Source organism: Hemitrygon akajei, chromosome 10 (genome assembly GCF_048418815.1).
Source record: "Hemitrygon akajei chromosome 10, sHemAka1.3, whole genome shotgun sequence".
Classification (NCBI taxonomy): domain Eukaryota; kingdom Metazoa; phylum Chordata; class Chondrichthyes; order Myliobatiformes; family Dasyatidae; genus Hemitrygon; species Hemitrygon akajei.
In genome coordinates this window covers 165,266,722-165,285,753 of record NC_133133.1, presented here as the reverse complement: position 1 = coordinate 165,285,753, position 19,032 = coordinate 165,266,722, and the positions used below count along the sequence as shown (strand labels likewise).

Below are 19,032 nucleotides of genomic sequence, written 5' to 3'. Positions count from 1 at the left end.
GAAACCTAGATATGCTCTTGATGTCATAAACTGCAGTCATCATCTCTCCTCAAATAGGTAGCCTTTTACAGTACATTCCATTGGTTAATGCTTTATTATTAAACTATCCCTGGTGCTAGTTTTTATATGTGATCCTATACAAATACGTATATCAAATCAGTGTTCATCTCTGAGCTTAATTGTGAGCAAGGATAAGAGAGGCATTTGGATCAAGAGATTACAGTATGCTGAGTTGTGGAGAATAATTTTCATGTTAATTGCTGGGGGGTAATATGCAACATCTTTGTGCTTTCCAGTCCTAAGCAAGGGTCTCACCCTGAAATGTCAGTTGAAATGCTCCTCCATACTGCCAGAGCCCAAGTCTTTCTCCTCAAAGTCTGCTTGACTTGCTGAATTCCTTCAAAATTTTATGGGTGTTGCTCAAGATTTATGACATCTGCAGAATCTCTTGTGTTTATGTATGCAACAATTGATTATTTATCCAGTGTACCAGGTTGTTGGACTGTAATGGGCTAAAAATTGGTAAGGTTCTTCAAAGATAAGATTATCTGCAGTTTTCAAATTCTGTCACACTACTGAATTTTGCTTCAGAAGCCTGGTTGTGGAAGATGATCTATTCCACAAAGAATCAAAAGAATTACATGTTGATTTCTCAAAGAGCAAAATGACATTGACCTTGCTGCGAAAACTATACATTATTTTGCACATATCTTGCAAATGTTATAGAAAATAAAGTACAAAGTCATATTAGTAAAGTGATGTTCAATCCGTAGTGAAGTAACAACTTGTAGAATGAATAAAGTTTGCAGAATATCAATTTTTGATGCTATTTAAAAGGGCAACTTTGAGTTTCAGCACTTTCTGTGCATATCAAAAGTTAAAGCTACATCCTGCTTTATGCTTGGATGAATTTTCTTTCATGGCATGTACAGAGCATTCATATTCCAAATGCATGATGCCAAATTCTTTCCTTCTGGTAGAGGGGTATTTCTATGTTACTGACACACGGCCAATTTTCACAATTCTGCTTCTATCATTTGTTTAGAATAAACTCACTTCTTACAGAAAGCCCAGTTGATATTGTTGTTCAAAGTATTTCTTGCTGAATTTTTCTAGATATTCCATTTAGTTTTATTTTTGAGTCAAACTTGTGAAATTTAAGTTGACATAGTATTGTATAAAAATTTATTGCATCATTTAGCTTATCATACCTTTGCTAACAATTTGAAAGACCAGTTGTGTTTGGCACCACATGTCCACTTTTATCCTTAACACTGCAGATACCTCATCTTCAAGTACTTGTTTGAATTTCTGTTAAAACTATTTATGGAATTGGTGTCCACCTTTGTTTTTGGGATAGACTGTTCCAGATTCTGAAAGCTCTAACTGAAAAAATTTCTTACTTCACTTCCAGGTAATTTTTAATTTTAAGTTGTTAATCTCTGTAATATTTCAGTTGAGTAAAGATAACTACACAAGCTTGAGGGAGGAATTGGTTACAGCTGATTGGAAGAAGACTCTGGTAAGGAAAATAATGGATCAGCAATGGTAGGAGTTCTAGCAAGTAATTCAGGAGAAACAGTAAAATTTCATCCTAAGGAAGAAGTAGCATATTAAGGGGAGGATGAGGCAACCAAATCAGGGATAGCATAAAATAAAAATCTATACAATATAGAAGCCTTTAATTAATATGAAGCCTTTAAAAACCAACAGAGGACAACTAGAAAAGCAATATAGAGGGAGAAGCTGAGGGTGAACTAGCAAATAGTATAAATGAAGTTTGCAGAAGTTTTTTTAATTCATAAAAGGTATGAAAGGGGAATGAGTGGACATTAGGCCACTGGAAAATTATGCTGGAGAAGTCGTAATGAGGAACAAAGAAATGACAGAGGAACTAAATAGGTATTTCAAAAGGTTTCAATAGGTACATTTAATGTCAGAGAAATGTATACAAAATATATCCTGAAATTCTTTTTCTTCACAGATATCCACGAAAACAGATAAGTGCCCCAAAGAATGAACAAAACAGTTAAAACATTAGAACTGCAAAGCCCCTGCCCCCACCAACTCCCCCTCCCACACACAAGCTGCAGCAAAAGAGGTGTCCCCATTTCACAGCAAGAGGGGAGACATAACAAACAACTCGCTGATTCACGATGTTAAAAGTCTGTTACGTCGCTTTTTCTGAGCTCTGCATCCAGAGAGTTGGCACCAAAAAGGCACAACTCTCCAGACACACAACTCCGGCACTGCACCTGATGTTCCGTGTTTTCCGCGATGCTTCGGTATGGGGCACTGGCCTAGAATCAGCATGTTCCCCAGAGCCACAAAATTCTGGGACCATGAAGGTGCACTTGTCTTCCAGACCATGTCCTTTGGATATCAAAAAGCAGCTGGTCATGAGGCCCTGAGAGCGGGTCCCATTCTTGCAAAGAACTGAGTCAGAGTGTAATTCCAAGTCAGGGTCTTCAAAAGAACCCCACACCCTGAATAGGAAAAAAATAACTATCAAAGATCAAAATAGAGCTGTTTCCGAAGATGCGAGCAAAGGAGTCGCCGTTTAGCGCCATCTTGACTTTGCCCCACCTTCAGTTGTGCCTGTTTTCACAATGAAAGGCACAGGTACATGCCAGAAGTTCAAGGGTGTAAGGGGGCAATGGAAAAATGTAGTGGCCATTTTTAAGGAGAAGATTCTAGGGAGACTGAAATTCCAGAGGGTATATAAATCCCCTGCACTGGATGGATTACAGGCCAGGTGTTGTATCCAAGGGAAGATGTGCTGACAATGGATAGGGTGCAGAAGAACTTAACAAGAATCATCCCAGTAAAGAAAGCCTTGGCATATGAGAGACATTTGATGACTCTGAGCCTATACTCAATGGCATTCAGAAAGAGTGAACCTGCTTGAAACCTGGATATAGTGTACATGAAGAGGAAAATCTAAGATCCAAGGCCACAGCTTCAAAGTAAGGGAAGTCCCTTTAGAAGTGGCATGAGAAGGATTTTTTTTAGTCAAAGGGTCGTGAATCTGTGGTGTTCATTGTCATAGAGGGCTGTGGAGGCCAAGTGATTAGGTATATTTTCAGGTTGTGATTAATTGGTTCTTCATTGCTAAGGGGTTAAGGGCTACAGGGAAAGGGTGAGGTTGAAAAGGAAAAAATCTGTTGATTGAATGGCAGAGCAGACTTAATGAGCCAAATGGCTTAATTCTGCTCCTAGATATTATAGTATTCTGGTCTTATTGGTCTGTAAACTCTACCAAAACTTTCTATTGTCAATCCTTGATGGAGCTAAGTTCCAATAATTCATTTTGCATTTATATTTGAAACATTTCATCTTTGGGGCATCTTGACAAATCTCTCTCTAACCTTACTAAGGACTTTATTTATTCTCCAGTTATGGTAGACAGAATATTAAAAAAAATTAAAGTTCTTGATGTAATTTTTTGTTTGAATTGAAAACCGGCAGATATGTTAAGATGAATTGACCAATTTGAAATTAATATGTACCAGAGAATTTAGGAAAAGAGAAAAACATAAAAACTATAAATGATGTATGAATGTATTAAATACACTAAAAGAAACAAATGGCATTATATAGCTATTGAGATTATCATGTTTTCCCCGATACCAGTACAGAGCATTAGAAAGGATTTTTTCTTTCTTACCTGTAATTTAGTTCAAGATAGATGATGCACCTGTCTGAGCCTACCAGTATATGAAGCAAATGTAAATCGTAAGATGGTTGTAAGTGGTTGTGAGAATGCTACATCCCCTCAAGAATCAAATTTCAGGAGGTCTACTCTCTTTAAGCAAATGGCAGCAGGAGGGGATTATATAGTAGTGGAGATCTTAATATGATCTAAGTTATACACATATTATGTTAAAGGAGTAGTAGTGCATGGGTCAGAAGTACTGCATCAACGTTTTGTTGCCTAAGAATATTTTTTTTCTTGTATTTAGATTGAGGTTAAGCCTGGGCAATTAAGTAGTCCAAGATCCAACTTGACGCAGATTAAACATTTTACTGGCCCTTGTGTTTTAGGCTGCTGATTTTTAAAGATATATTGTAGCGATGTGCTACACACAGCGCTGAAATAACGACACGCAGTCGGTAAGTCGTTTCGAGACTAGTTTATTCAAACTTCGCGGTGCTGGCATTTAAATCCCTAGCGCCCGCCCTCTCCGGGCGGAAATGACGTCGGAGGTGCATTACCAAAGTATCCCCCCGCGTGCTGGCTATTTGTGAGCTGGTTCGTCTGCACAGAAAGTGGGTCGCCACATAACCCCCCCCCCCAAGAACAGGCGATACACCCCCCAATGTCCACAGTCTGGATCAGCCTCTGTTTGGGAGGTCTGCGTCTGCGCCGCGGTGCCTGAACCTCGACCGGCTGCGCCGTCCACATGGGCTGGTTTGAGTCGATCCACCGTGAAAACCTCCTCTTTCCCCCCAATGTCCAGAATGTACGTGGACCCGTTGCTGTTGACCACCTTGAACAGCCCCTCATACGGCCACTGTAGCGGTGCACGGTGTCCGCCCCTTCGTACAAACACAAACCTACAGTTTTGCAGGTCTTTGGGTACATGGGTTAGGGTCCATCCGTGCTGTGAAGTCGGTACGGGGGCCAGGTTGCCGAGCCTTTCACGTAGCCTGTCCAGGACTGCTGCGGGTTCTTCTCTTGCTCCCTAGGGGCTGGTATGAACTCTCCCGGGACGGCCACGGGTGCGCTGTACACCAACTCGGCTGACGAGGCGTGCAGATCCTCTTTGGGTGCTGTACGAATTCCAAGCAGGACCCAGGGAAGCTCGTTCACCCAGTTAGGTCCTCTCAGGCGGGCCATGAGAGCCGACTTCAGGTGACAGTGGAAGCGTTCCACTAGTCCGTTCGACTGTGGGTGGTAGGCAGTTGTGTGGTGCAGCTGTGTTCCCATCAGGCTGGCCACAGCCGACCACAGGCTGGAGGTTAACTGGGCACCTCTGTCGGAGGTAATGTGGGCCAGTACCCCGAAGAGTGCTACCCAGGTTGCGATCAGTGCTCGGGCTCAGGAATCGGCAGATGTGTTGGTGAGCGGGACAGCCTCTGGCCACCTCGTGAACCGGTCTACCATCGTTAGGAGGTACCGCGCTCCTCGGGATACTGGTAGGGGGCCCACGATATCCACATGAATGTGGTCGAACCTCCGGTGGGTGGGTTCGAACTGCTGCGGCGGGGCTTTAGTGTGCCGCTGCACCTTGGCTGTTTGGCAGTGCATGCACGTTCTGGCCCATTCACTGACCTGCTTGCGAAGTCCATGCCACGCGAACTTGCTGGAGACCAGCCGGACAGTTGTCCTGATAGATGGGTGTGCCAAACCAGGTACGAGTCAAAAACTCGCCGCCTCCAGGCTGCCGGGACAATGGGGCGAGGTTGGCCGGTAGCCACGTCACACAGGAGGGTCCTATCACCTGGGCCTATGAGAAAGTCCTGCAGCTGCAAACCCGAGACTGCGGTCCTGTAGCTGGGCATCTCGTCGTCTGCCTGCTGCGCCTCTGCCAGTGCTGCATAGACCACCCCCAAGGGACAGGGCCTGGACAGCTGGTCTGGACAGTGCATCCGCCACGACGTTGTCCTTCCCCGAGACATGCTGGATGTCCGTCGTGTACTCGGAGATGTAGGACAGATGTCGCTGCTGGCGAGCCAACCAGGGATCGGACACCTTCGTGAATGCAAAGGTCAACGGTTTGTGGTCCGTGAATGTGGCGAGCGGCCTGCCTTCTAAGTACCTGAAATGCCGGATTGCCAGATACAGTGCCAACAGCTCCCGGTCGAAAGCACTGTACTTGAGTTCGAGTGGTCGTAGGTGCTTGCTGAAGAACGCCAGGGGTTGCCAGCGCCCCTCGATGAGCTGCTGTGTCGGATGCGTCCACCGTGAGGGCGGTCAGAACGTCCGTTCTGGGGTGCACCAGCATCGCGGCATCTGCCAAGGCTTCCTTGGTTTTAACGAAAGCGGTCGCGGCCTACTCGTCCCAAGAATTGTCCTTGCCTTTACCCGACATCAGGGTGTACAAAGGGCGCATGATACGGGCTGCTGAGGGGAGGAAACAGTGGTAGAAGTTCACCATACCACCGAACTCCTGCAGGCTTTTGACCATGTTTGGCCGGGCAAATTGGCGGATTGCGTCTACCTAGGTGGGCAGAGGTGTTGCCCCGTCTTTGGTAATCCTGTGGCCCAGGAAGTCGATGGTATCGAGACCGAATTGGCATTTGGCCGGGTTGATCGTGAGGACGAAATCACTCAGGCGAGAGTAGAGCTGGCGGAGGTGGGACAGATGCTCCTGCCGACAACTGCTGGCTATAAGGATGTCATCCAAATAGATGAACGCAAAGTCCACGTCACGTCCCACCGCGTCCATTAGCCGCTGGAACATCTGTGTGGCATTCTTCAGGCCAAACGGCATTCGGAGGAACTCAAACAGGCTGAATGGGGGTGATAAGTGCTGTTTTGGGGATGTCGTTTCAGGGTGCACCGGGATTTGATGGTATCCCCGGACGAGGTCTACTTTGGAAAAGATTCTTGCCCCGTGCAGGTTTGCCGCAAAGTCCTGTATGTGCGGCACGGGGTAGCAATCTGGAGCGGTAGCCTCGTTCAGTCTGCGGTAGTCGCCGCATGGTCTCCAACCCCTGGCTGCTTTGGGCACCATGTGCAGCAGGGAGGCCCATGGGCTGTCAGACCTCCATACGATCCCCAATTCCTCCATCCTCTTTAACTCCTCCTTCGCCAGGCGGAGCTTTTCCATGGGGAGCCTTCGTGCGCGGGTGTGGAGGGGTGGTCCCTGGGTCAGAATGTGGTGCTGTACCCCATGTCTGGGCATGGCTGCCGTGAACTGCAGTGCCAGAATCGATGGGAAGTCCACCAGGATTCTGGTTAATTCATTGTCTGACAGCGTGATGGAGTCCAGGTGTGGGGCCTGCAACTTGCCTTCACCCAGGGAGAATGTCTGGAAAGTCTCGGCATGTACCAGTCTTTTCCCTTGCAAGTTGACCAGAAGTCCGCCCCCAGGAGTGGTTGGGCCACCGCGGCCAGTGTGAAGTCCCACGTGAACCAGCTGGCGCCGAACTGAAGCTGCACTGTGCACGTGCCGTAGGTCCATATCATGCTGCCGTTTGCGGCCCTCAGGGTGGGTCCTGGCTTCCTGTTGCGGGTGTCATACCCCGTCGGGGGCAAGACGCTCATCTCCGCTCCGGTGTCGACCAAGAAGCAGCGTCCTGACTGTCTGTCCCAGACGTACAAGAGGCTGTCCTGGTGGCCTGCCGCCATAGTCATTAGCGGCAGCTGGCCCTGGCCCTTGCAGGGCGGGTGACAACGGCGGGCTTTTGTGCCCCACCGCTGGTGGTAGAAACACCACTGTTCACTGGCCTCCTCACTCCTGCCTCTGTGTTGTGTGTGCCCCCCTGCCGGGCCTGGTCTGGTCCGCTGTTGGGCGTGTGGCCTGGTAATCTGATCAACGGATGCCACGCTCTCCCTCTTGGCTTTCCACAGCACGTCTGCCCGAGCCGCCATCTTCTGGGGGTTGCTGAAATCTGCATCGGCCAGCAGCAGATGTATGTCCTCGGGGAGTTGCTCCAGGAACGCTTGCTCGAACATGAGGCAGGGCTTGTGTCTGTCAGCCAGGGACAGCATCTCGTTCATCAATGCTGATGGCAGTCTGTCTCCCAAACCATCCAGGTGAAGCAGGCGGGCACCCTGCTCATGCCGTGAGAGGCCAAAGGTCCCAATGAGCAGCGCTTTGAATGCTTCATATTTGCCTTCTTCCGGGGGCGACTGTATGAAATCCGCAACCTGGGCGGCCGTCTGCTGGTCATGGGCACTCACCACGTGGTAGTAACGCGTGAAATCAGAGGATATCTGCCGAATCTGGAACTGGGCTTCTGCTTGGCTAAACCACACGCGTGGTCGCAGTGTCCAGAAAGTCGGCAGTTTTAGTGAAACTGCGTGAACAGATGAAGAGTCGGTCATCTTTGGTCCAAATCCCGTTTGGACTGTCGGGGTCACCAATGTAGCGATGTGCTACACACAGCGCTGAAATAAGGACACGCAAACTAACGGAGATGGGAGTAGACTCTCACATGGTGGATTGGATAGTTGACTACTTGACAGATAGACCTCAGTATGTGCGGTTGGGAGACTGTAGGTCTGACACGGTGGTCAGCAGCACAGGGGCGCCGCAGGGAACCGTACTCTCTCCGGTCCTGTTCACCCTGTACACATCAGACTTCCAATATAACTCAGAGTCCTGCCATGTGCAGAAGTTCGCTGATGACATGGCCATAGTGGGGTGTGTCAGGAATGGACAGGAGGAGGAGTATAGGAAACTGATACAGGACTTTGTGATATGGTGCAACTCAAACTACCTGCGTCTCAATATCACCAAGACCAAGGAGATGGTGGTGGACTTTAGGAGATCTAGGCCTCATGTGGAGCCAGTGATCATTAATGGAGAACGTGTGGAGCAGGTTAAGACCTACAAGTATCTGGGAGTACAGTTAGACGAGAAGCTAGACTGGACTGCCAACACAGATGCCTTGTGCAGGAAGGCACAGAGTCGAATGTACTTCCTAAGAAGGTTGGTGTCATTCAATGTCTGTAGTGAGATGCTGAAGATGTTCTATAGGTCAGTTGTGGAGAGTGCCCTCTTCTTTGTGGTGGCGTGTTGGGGAGGAAGCATTAAGAAGAGGGACGCCTCACGTCTTAATAAGCTGGTAAGGAAGGCGGGCTCTGTCGTGGGCAAAGTACTGGAGAGTTTAACATCGGTAGCTGAGCGAAGGGCGCTGAGTAGGCTACGGTCAATTATGGATAACTCTGAACATCCTCTACATAGCACCATCCAGAGACAGAGAAGCAGTTTCAGGGACAGGTTACTATCGATGCAATGCTCCTCAGACAGGATGAAGAGGTCAATACTCCCCAATGCCATTAGGCTTTACAATTCTACCGCCAGGACTTAAGAACTTTTTAAAGCTATTATTAATGCTTTTTGAGATGGTGATTTAGATGCATATCATTTTTTTTTACTGAGTTAAGTATTGTATGTAATTAGTTTTGCTACAACAAGTGTATGGGACATTGGAAAAAAGTTGAATTTCCCCATGGGGATGAATAAAGTATCTATCTATCTATCTATCTATCAGTCGGTAAGTCGTTTCGAGACTAGTTTATTCAAACTTCGCGGTGCTGGCATTTAAATCCCTAGCGCCCACCCTCTCCGGGCGGAAATGACGTCGGAGGTGCATTACCAAAGTCTCCCCCCGCGCGCTGGCTATTTGTGAGCCGATTCGCCTGCGCAGAAAGTGGGTCGCCACAATATCAATAAATGAGTCAAATCCTGAAATACCGACTGTCCGTTTCCCTCGGTAGACCTGCCGAGTTTCTTCAGAGTTTTGTATATCACTCCAGGTTACAGTATTTGAAGTCTCTTGTGTCTCCATAAAATATTTTGACCTTCATAACTCCAGTTGGAGGGTGCTGAAGTGTTCAGGTGCTTAGGTGTTAAAAGACAGGCCATCTAATGGATATTTATAAACACACATGACTTGGAAAGATACAGCTCATAAGGATAATAATGCAGGAGGAGGAGGGATTAGGGAGCAACCACATTTTGAAACTTAGCTCTCAGTAGAATCAAATGTATTGGTGACTTGATGATCGGTTCAGTCTAAAGACTCAGGCTTCTCTTATGGTCTGGACGGGGGCGAGAGCATTGAAGGATTAGCTGGTACTGTTCTGCTATATTATATATCCTCTTTGTACACAGTCACCCACAAATAAAGACCATAAAGTTGAGAAATTAGGATAGTTAGAGAGAGACAGAGAAAGGGAGAGAAGGCAAGCAAAGAAGCATAAAAATTGCAAAATGCAAGACTGTAGGAAACCCCTGTCAGATTGGTGCTTATGGTGAAAGAAAAATCTAGCCAAAATTACAGGTAAGTAATCTGCAGCAGGATTGTCCAGTTCTGAAAGTAGCAGAGAAGAGTCTTCAAAATGAAATTTTAAGTTTCTCTTTCCACAGCTGCTGCCTGACTTGCTAAGTGTTTTGAGTATTATGTTTCTATTTCAGATTTCCAGCATCAGCATTTGTTTTTAATTTCTATTATGCTCACAAGTGTTACTTTAACTTTGACATCAATAATATCAAATCATATCTGTCCTCAATCCTGCAGGAAAACAAAACTGTTGGATTATTGTCTGACCAAAAATAATAACTTTATGATTATCATGACTTCAAACAGTTTAGTGTTTAAATTCTAGCCATTTCTCTGCTTCTTTCTTCTCTTTAAAGAGACCTTGCATAACCTCCCTTTCTCATTTTTGTGAAAAGACTTGGAATGGAATTCTGTGTTAAGATATGGCATAAGTGGAAGTGACAGACATGGATGAAATTAACAGAATTGAAACAAGATTGATGGTAGTCAAAAGAAATGGTGGTTGTGAAAAATGAATTTTGAGCATGAATCGATTGCATTTTAGTAACCTACAATTTTTTTCCATGATTTATTTTAAAGCTTCTAACATATCTCTATTATTTGTTTTATGAGTGCAACTTAGTCTTGCCATGGACAAGTCACAAACATGGCACTGCATATTGGAATGTAATGCTCTGTTTTGCTGCACTAGAACTTTTCAGAGAGTCTTTGAAAAGCCAGAACTTTCCCTTTAATGCAAAAGATTTGGAGAAATGCAGGAACTTCCAATCTGTGAATATAAAGTTAACAGTAATTCATGCATAGTTTTAGCAAAATGTACATTTAAAGTTCCACAACATCTCCTCAGGCACAGATATGCATATTCAGTATGTAGTTACAGTATATTAACCTAATAAGTGGATGTACTTTGATCCCTGATTTTTGTTTGTTGAATGTCATAAGATACTCATGTTGACAATTGTGTGCATAGATTCATCTTGCCCTAAACCAGGAAGAACTGGTATTAGAATGAACTCTGCTACTGTTTTGAACTCACATTCCCAGCCCTATTCAGTTATTTAGTCGTTTCTGAAAATCTCAGTTATTCAACTCTGATTCAAATTTCTCATTTTTTTAAATAGGGTGACATCTAATTTCCTTACCAGCTATCCTAGCAATTACCCACATTTTTGCTTGGAATATTCATTGTAATGAATTATATGTAGAATTGGAAAAAATTGCTGAGAATTTTCAAGGGTACTCTCTTGGGACAGATCAATCTTTATAATGTCTCCAAAGTCTGTACTGAAGTCTACAAGAAGATTGAGAGAAGCCTTTAGAAATTCACTTCCATCATATTTATAAGTACACCAAAACAATGGCTGAGAGTGTATAATCAGGATAATATCCTGACTGGTCCTGATTAACATGAAAACACACTAGCTATTGATTATATTTCTACATCACAATTAATTGGACCTCATTGTCACAATGCACTATAAATAACCTTGTCATTTGAGAGACATCTCTATTATTGTCATGAACCTACAACCATTCTATATTTCTATTTTTTTTCAAATTTACTGACTATCTAAATTCTCATTCTGTAGATAGTATCATTATTCATTGCAGTTATGCAAGATACTGGACCAATAACTTTTGCCATTTTCCTTAAAAGTTAAAAGAAAGAAAGGAGGATTAAAAGAATTGAAAGGTAAGAAAATGTAAAGGAAACATAAAACACAAACTAGTGGTAGCCTAGCATGTTTGGATACCAAAGATCTTGCTTACAAGCAATACCTCCTAGAGACTTCAAACCATGTACAATGCCTATAAAAAGTATTCCTCCCCCTTGGAAGTTTTTATGTTTTATTGTTTTACAACATTGAATCACAGTGGATTTAGTTTGATTTTGTTGACACCGATCAACAGAAAAAAGACTCTTTCATGTCAAAGTAAAAACAGATCTCTACAAAGTGATCCAAATTAATTACAAATATAAACCACAAAAGAATTGATTGCATAAGTATTCACCCCCCCCCCCTTTAATATGACACACCAGATCATCTCTGGTAACAGCCAACTGGTTCTAGAAATAACAATTAGTTAAATGGAGATCTGTTTTTGGAAACCTGTATGCAATCAAGGTGTTTCAATTGATTGTAGTAAGAGTATACTTATATCTGAGAGGTCCAGCTGATGGTGACTCAGTATCCTGGCAAAAACTACACCATGAAGACAAAAGGACACTCTAAGCAATTCTATGAAGAAGTTACTGAAAAACACGTCAGGAGATGGATACAAGAAAATTTCCAAGTCACTGAATAGTCCTTTTAGTACAGTTAAATCAATCATCAAGAAATAGAAAGAATATGGCACAGCTGTAAATCTGCCTAGAGCAAGCTGTTCTCAAAAACTGAGTGACCATGCAAGAAGGGGACTAGTGAGGGATGCCATCAAGAAACCTATGACAACTCTGGAGGAGTTACAAGCTTCAGTGGCTAAGATGGGAGAGACTACACGTATGACAAATGTTGCCAGGGTGCTTCTCCAGTCACAGCTTTATGGAGAATGGTAAAGAGAAAGCCACTGCTGAAAAAAAACTCATATGAATTCTCGGCTAAAGTTTGCCAGAAGGCATTTGTGAGACTCTGAAGTCAGCTGGAAGGAGGTGCTATGGTCTGATAAAACCAAAACTGAGTGTTTGGCCATTAGACTCAACGCTATGTTTGGCGTAAGCCAAAACGCCACACATCATTAAAAATACACCAACTCCACCATGAAGCATGGTGGGGGCTGCATCATGCTGTGAGGATACTTCACTGCAGCAGGCTCTGGAAGGCTTGTGAAGGTAGAGGGTAAAATGAATGCAGTAAAATACAGGGAAATCCTAGAGGAAAACCTGATGCACTCTGCAAGAGAACTGTGACTTGGGAGAAGATTTGTTTTCCAGCAAGTCAATGACCCCCAGCATAAAGCCAAAGCTACACATGAAAGGTTTAAAAACAACAAAGTTAATATCCTGGAGTGGCCAAGTCAGAGTCTAGATCTCAATACAAATGAGAATTTGTGGCTGGACTTGAGAAGGGCTGTTTACTCATGATTCCCATGCAATCTGACAGAGCTGGAGCAGTTTTGTAAAGAAGAGTGGGGAAAAATTGCGGCATCCAGATGTACAAAGCTGTTAGAGACCTATCTACACAGACTCAAGCTGTAATTACTGCCAAAGGTGCATCTACTAAATATTGACTTGAAGGGGGTGAATTCTTATGAAATCAATTATTTTGTGTTTTATATTTGTAATTAATTTACATCACTTTTTGGAGATCTGCTTTCACTTTAACATGAAAGAGTCTTTTTCTGTTGATCAGTGTCAAAAAAAGCCAAATTAAATCCACTGTGATTCAATGTTGTAAAACATGAAAATATCCAAGATGGGGTAAATACCTTTTATTTCGCACTGTAAGTAATGTGCCTGAACAAACAATGTTCTTGGTTAATAGCAAAGTTTCATAGAATTCCTCTGATAACCTTTTCTAATATTTGCCTTGAGCACTGATCTAAAATAGGCTGGTGGATATATTTATCAAAAAGCCTAAGTTTATTTCGAACAAATTGTTCACTCTACATTTTATAACATTTCACAGTCAACTTCACTGTTCCGTCCTTTGCATCTTTTAAGATTGTTTTCAATTTATGACTTCATTTAATTTAATGAAGAAGAAAACAAATTTACTGTATGCTCTCCAATTGTATATGATTTCATGACAGGGTTTGAGTGCTAGTTGGCAGTCTAAGCAGTTTAAGATGAATATTGCTGCGGTACCAGGTTGGAATATTGAAATGTTTTGATTAAGTCATCAAAGTAACAACTAATTCTGAAAAGTACTGAATGCATATCAGTACTGAATTAGAAAACAGGCAAAAGTGGACTAAATTGAGAAATTGTGATTACATGATCAGCATTATCATTGGATCTGACTAATCACTTATGAAACCATAATGTTGGACTACATTAGTTCAGTACAATGCACTTGCATTAAAAAAAATTACAATTTATACAAATTTGTTGTGTTTTGTCTGAAGGTGAGGGAACGTCTACGAATTGCTCTGGAGAGGGTATCCACACTGGAAGAGGAATTGACAGCTGCTAACCAAGAGGTAACCAGTTCAAACACAATTCTCTTTGGTTAGGCTATTTTTGCCTTTTTATTTAACCATATATGATGTGGATTACGTGACAATGAAATATCACCAAATTTTCAGTTAAAATCATTAGGCTTCTGACCAAATTCCACTTTTACCAACGTGTGATCGCAGCAACTAATCATGCCATGAAGTAGAATCAAATAATACTTATTCACAGGTTATTTGTGATAATTTCTTTTCTGAACCTATATTATGAAATCTTATTTCTGGCTATTGTGCATTTGGTAAACATACACACAAACATGATCAGCACTACATTAAAATAATTAATATGTCAATCACTTTCTTTGCAATGTTAAGAACATCAAAATGTTCAAGTTTATCACAGACATATCAAAACATACAGTGAAATATGTCATATGTTAACAACCAAAATATTGCAAGTACTATTTTGATAACACTCAGATACTGAGATCATGATTCACCAAATTGACTTGTGTAGAATACACATAACTACAGAGCTTGATCATCCAACTAGGAAACAAATAATCTTAGTTACACTCTTAGTTATTATCTTAGTTTCCAGAAATTAATAGTAATTCAAGTGAGAAGATTAGCAGGTCAGCTCAGTTCTATGTTTATCACTAAATTGCCAGTCTTACAGCTTGCCAAGGCAATGGTTTCTCTTTGTAACACTGAGTTTCTCGCAAGCTTGGAGTCTCCTGGCGTTTTGCTAGTGTGGTCCTCTGGTACTGGCAATCTAGGTAACATGATTTTTTTGGCACACCCGTTTGGCAAGAGCATTCTTGCTTCGTCAGAAGCTGTGAAGGAACTAGTCATTGGCTCTTTATTGAACTTTGAGTAAAGGGGAAGCAACTGTTGATATGTATATTCTCCAGTTGGGAGTTTGGAAGTGTTTCCATTCAACATAGGAAGCACTTACTGCTCAATTGTCAAATTTAGAATCTTTATTTTTATCTGGTAAAAAAGAGCACCTTTTATTTATTTTTTCCTCAAACTGTACTTGGCACTGCCCTTGGAATGTGAATGCAAAATATCATTGTTAATTTAGTGTCAATCTTTATATTGCTGTTGGTAGTAGGGTCACAAGTTTACGCTTGATATTCATACCATACAATGATGTCAGGTATCACAGCAAATACTTCTAACAGATTACTCTGAATGCTGGAGAATACTGTTGTTCAACAAACAAGAACATCATAATTTGAGAACAGTATATTTGTAAAACTGAAGTGTAGTGTTCTTCAATAAACCATAATAATGAAAACAGTTGGATTTTTGTTCAGCAGGTTCACTTTTTAAGTGAAATTTCATAGGCATTTAGGTATATTTTCAGCTTTGTTATATATTGTCTTGTCCATACTGCACCAACCGCCGCCGCTGGGCTATAAACGTGCAGGAGCAGTGTGTGGTTAAGTGCCTTGCTCAAGGACACACATGCTGCCTCGGCTGAGGCTCGAACTAACGACCTTCAGACCGCTAGCCCAAAGTCTTAACCACTTGGCCTTGGCTATAATAAGGTGATGCCTTTGCCAAATACTTAGAAAATGATGAAGTAGACACTAGATACTGTAAGCCATGAGCACCTTGATGTTTCTCTCCCTCAGCTCTTTGTATATAACCCCTGGAATATTACATCATCAGCAAGTGGGAAGACTGGTCATGTGGTTTTCAGTATGTGCCAATGATGTCTGTGCTACTCGGTTTATCAGACAGTCTAGCTGCCAAATTCCATCTGGAGTAGGACAAAGAAAACAAGAAATGATGGAACAGCATGTAATATGACTAAGTATCTAGTAAATAGCTAGCAAGCAACGGGTTAAACCATCCAGACCATTGGATTGTGATCTTATTAACATAATTTCAGTGACCAGCTAGTGCTAATCACAAAGTGTGAGTGCATCACCACATAATACTGATTCAAATTAGCCAAAATAAACATGCACAATGGTGAGTTTTTTATACGTAAATATTATTTGATTTAGAACTAAATTTGAAGTTGTCATGTGGACACTGAGAGGACAATATAGGAAACCCAGTGAAATAGAAACAGATTTTTTTTTATTTATATTTTTCAGGGTGTTTGGAAAGGCCATAATTTAATGCCCAACTGTTGAAAAACTCTCATGATATGTTTAGCTGGGAAACTCAATGATATTTGACTCAGTGGCAGAATAACAAAATAGTTTAAATAGCAGCATAGAATGCAATTTGAAGTGGGATAAATGGGGTGTCCTTTCAGTTGGTAGTAGTTGCAAGTTTTAGGGGTGCTACTGAAGCAGCGTTGGCTATTTGTTGCAGTACACACTGCAGCCAGAGAGCAATGGTGAAGGACGGAGTGAACTGTCAAGGTGATGGATGTGGTGCCAATCAAGCAGACTAATTTTTCTCCTCACTTTGCACCCAATGAGCCGTTTCATCTAATGATCATTCTTTACATCTTCTGCATTCTTAAATGGTACCCTACCACCAAGCAGATCTTTACCTCACTCCCACTCGCCACTTTCTGAAGGATTGCTCCCTGCTTGATTCCCTTATGCATTTGTCCCTCCCCACTAATCTTTCTCCTAGTGGCACACCTACCCATTCACTTCTCCCTCACCTTCATTCAGGGTCCCAAGCAGTCCTTCCAGATGAGGCAATACTTCACCTGTGAATCTGTTGGGGCTGTCTACTGGGGCTCCTGATGCAGCAGTCTCTACATTAGTGAGATCTGACATAAATTGGGGGACCGCTTTGTTGAGCACCTTTGGTTCATCCACAAAAAGTAGGATTTCCCGGTGGCTAATCATTTAAATTCCAATCCCCATTCCTGTTCCGAAAAAGTTGGTCCATGGCCTCTCCTTCTGCCATGATGAGGCCACTCTCAGGATGGTGGAGCAGCACCTCATATTCCATCTAGATATCCTTCAACTTGATTGCATTATCATTGATTTCTCCCAGTTCCAGTAATTTTCCCCCCTCCCCTTTCCCTCTTCAATTACCCACTCTCATCCCCTTTTACCTCTTTTCCTCACCTGCCTATCCTCATTCCTTTACTCCCATGGTCCACTCTTCTCTCCTATCAGATTCCTTCTTTTCCACCTATAACCTCCCAGCTTTTTACTTCATCTACTTTCCCCTACTCACCTACTTCACTTATCACCTTTTATTGTGTACTTCTTCCCCTCCCCCACTTTCTTTGTCAGGCCTCTTTTCCCTAACTTTCCAGTCATGATGATAAGCTTCGGCCCCAAAAGTTAAATGTTTGTTCACTTCCATGGATACTGCCTGACTTGCTGAGTTCCTTCAGCATAAAGGAGCCCTTTTCAACTCACTACTGCATAATCATTCACGCATCTCTTCTCTGTGCTACAGAACCAAAAATATGCCATTTTCTACTATGAATTCCTACTCTACCCTACTACAGCGAAAGCTGGCATGTTTCTGTGTGCAGCTCCAATGGGGATAATCAGATAGGACCAACTACAGCTGAAGTCCACAGTTACAGCCATGGGTACTTTATTAAGCAATGTCATTTTAAGACGTTTAAAAAATCTTACTGATCCTCAAAATTGATGGACCCCAGACAGCAAACTCAGGTTGTGAGTGCAGTTCTCCTATAAGAAAACGCAAGCGGGAATGCCACGCCAGTCTGCAAGTACAATTGAAATGCTGAGGGTTTAGACCCTCACACCCGACAATCCTGCTGATGAATGTACAGTCACTGGAAAATAAAATTGAAGACCTCACAGCAGGACTGCTGCTGATGACTTTGCCATTCTTTGCAAAGACAGGATAGCTTTTAAACATTGAGGAGGTGGAGTATGCTTTATCATTGGCTTATCATGGTGCACGTACATGGTGGTTCTGTCTCAATCCTCCTTAGCCAACCTGGAACATCTTTTGGTCCAGTGACATCCATTTTATCTGCTGAGGGAGTTTTCTGCCATGATCTTGGTAGAGGTGTTTGAGCAACTACCATCAACATATCACATGTGGAACCAGATGTGCCAACATACTGAACAATGTTATGCCACCATCAAGAATGCTTACTGTGCCATCTCACTTCAACACTTTCGAAAATCCGATCACCTGGCTGTACTTCTATTCCAAGTGTATCGGCAGAGACCAAAGGCCTAGCACAGTGGTAAGGTCAAGGGAGGTGAAGGAGCGCATAGAGGACTGCTTTGAATTGGTGGACTGGCCAATATTCAGGGATTCAGCTTTGTATCTGAATGAATACAGATGTATCTGTCACCAACTTCATCAAGACCTGTATGGATGAGTGTGTGCATTCAAGAATATACTGGACATACCCAAACCAAAAATCGTAAATGAACCAGGAGATTTGTATTCCGTTCAAGGCTAGATCTCTGGCAGGGTTTGCAGGCCATTACTTCCTACAAAATAAAATCTAACATCATGAATAGCTGAGATGCTTCACTCTGAGATGAGCTCAACACCTTTTATGCAGGCTTTGAAAGGGAGATTAAAGTTACATCTGTGCAAATCCCTACAGCATCTGGTGACCTTGTGATCTTTGTCTCAGAGATCAATGTCAGAATATCTTTCAAGAGGGTGAACCCTTGCAAGGTGTCAGGCCCTGATGCTGTACCTAATAGGGCTCTGAAAACCTGTGCCAACCAACTGGCGGGAGTATTCAAGGACATCTTCAGTCTCTCACTATTGCAGTCGGAGATTCCCACCTGCTTCAAAAGGGCGTCAATCATACCAGTGCCCAAGAAAAGCCACTTCTGACTTTTGCCCAGTGACACTCACATCTACTGTGATGAAGTGCTTTGAAAGGCTAGTCATGACTTGAATCAACTCCTGGATCCACTGCAATTTCCCTATTGCCACAATAGGTCTACAGCAGATGCAATCTCACTGGCTCTCCATTTGGCCTTGGATCACCTGGTCAACTGTAATAAATACATTGAG

General features: G+C 42.9%; 1 protein-coding gene across 9 annotated transcripts in view; it reads left to right on the top strand.

The window, feature by feature from the left end:
- The window catches only part of ppfia2 (PTPRF interacting protein alpha 2), a 334,142-nt gene that overhangs the window by 149,803 nt on the left and 165,307 nt on the right, over positions 1–19,032 (top strand). For 7 of the 9 annotated variants that reach the window (XM_073059615.1, XM_073059617.1, XM_073059616.1 and 4 more), the window contains exon 4: positions 14,026–14,100. The exons of the other annotated variants lie outside the window; for them this stretch is intronic. In XM_073059615.1, the coding sequence (XP_072915716.1) occupies positions 14,026–14,100 (75 nt within the window). The remainder of the gene's footprint in view (positions 1–14,025; positions 14,101–19,032) is intronic. 9 annotated transcript variants of the gene reach the window in all.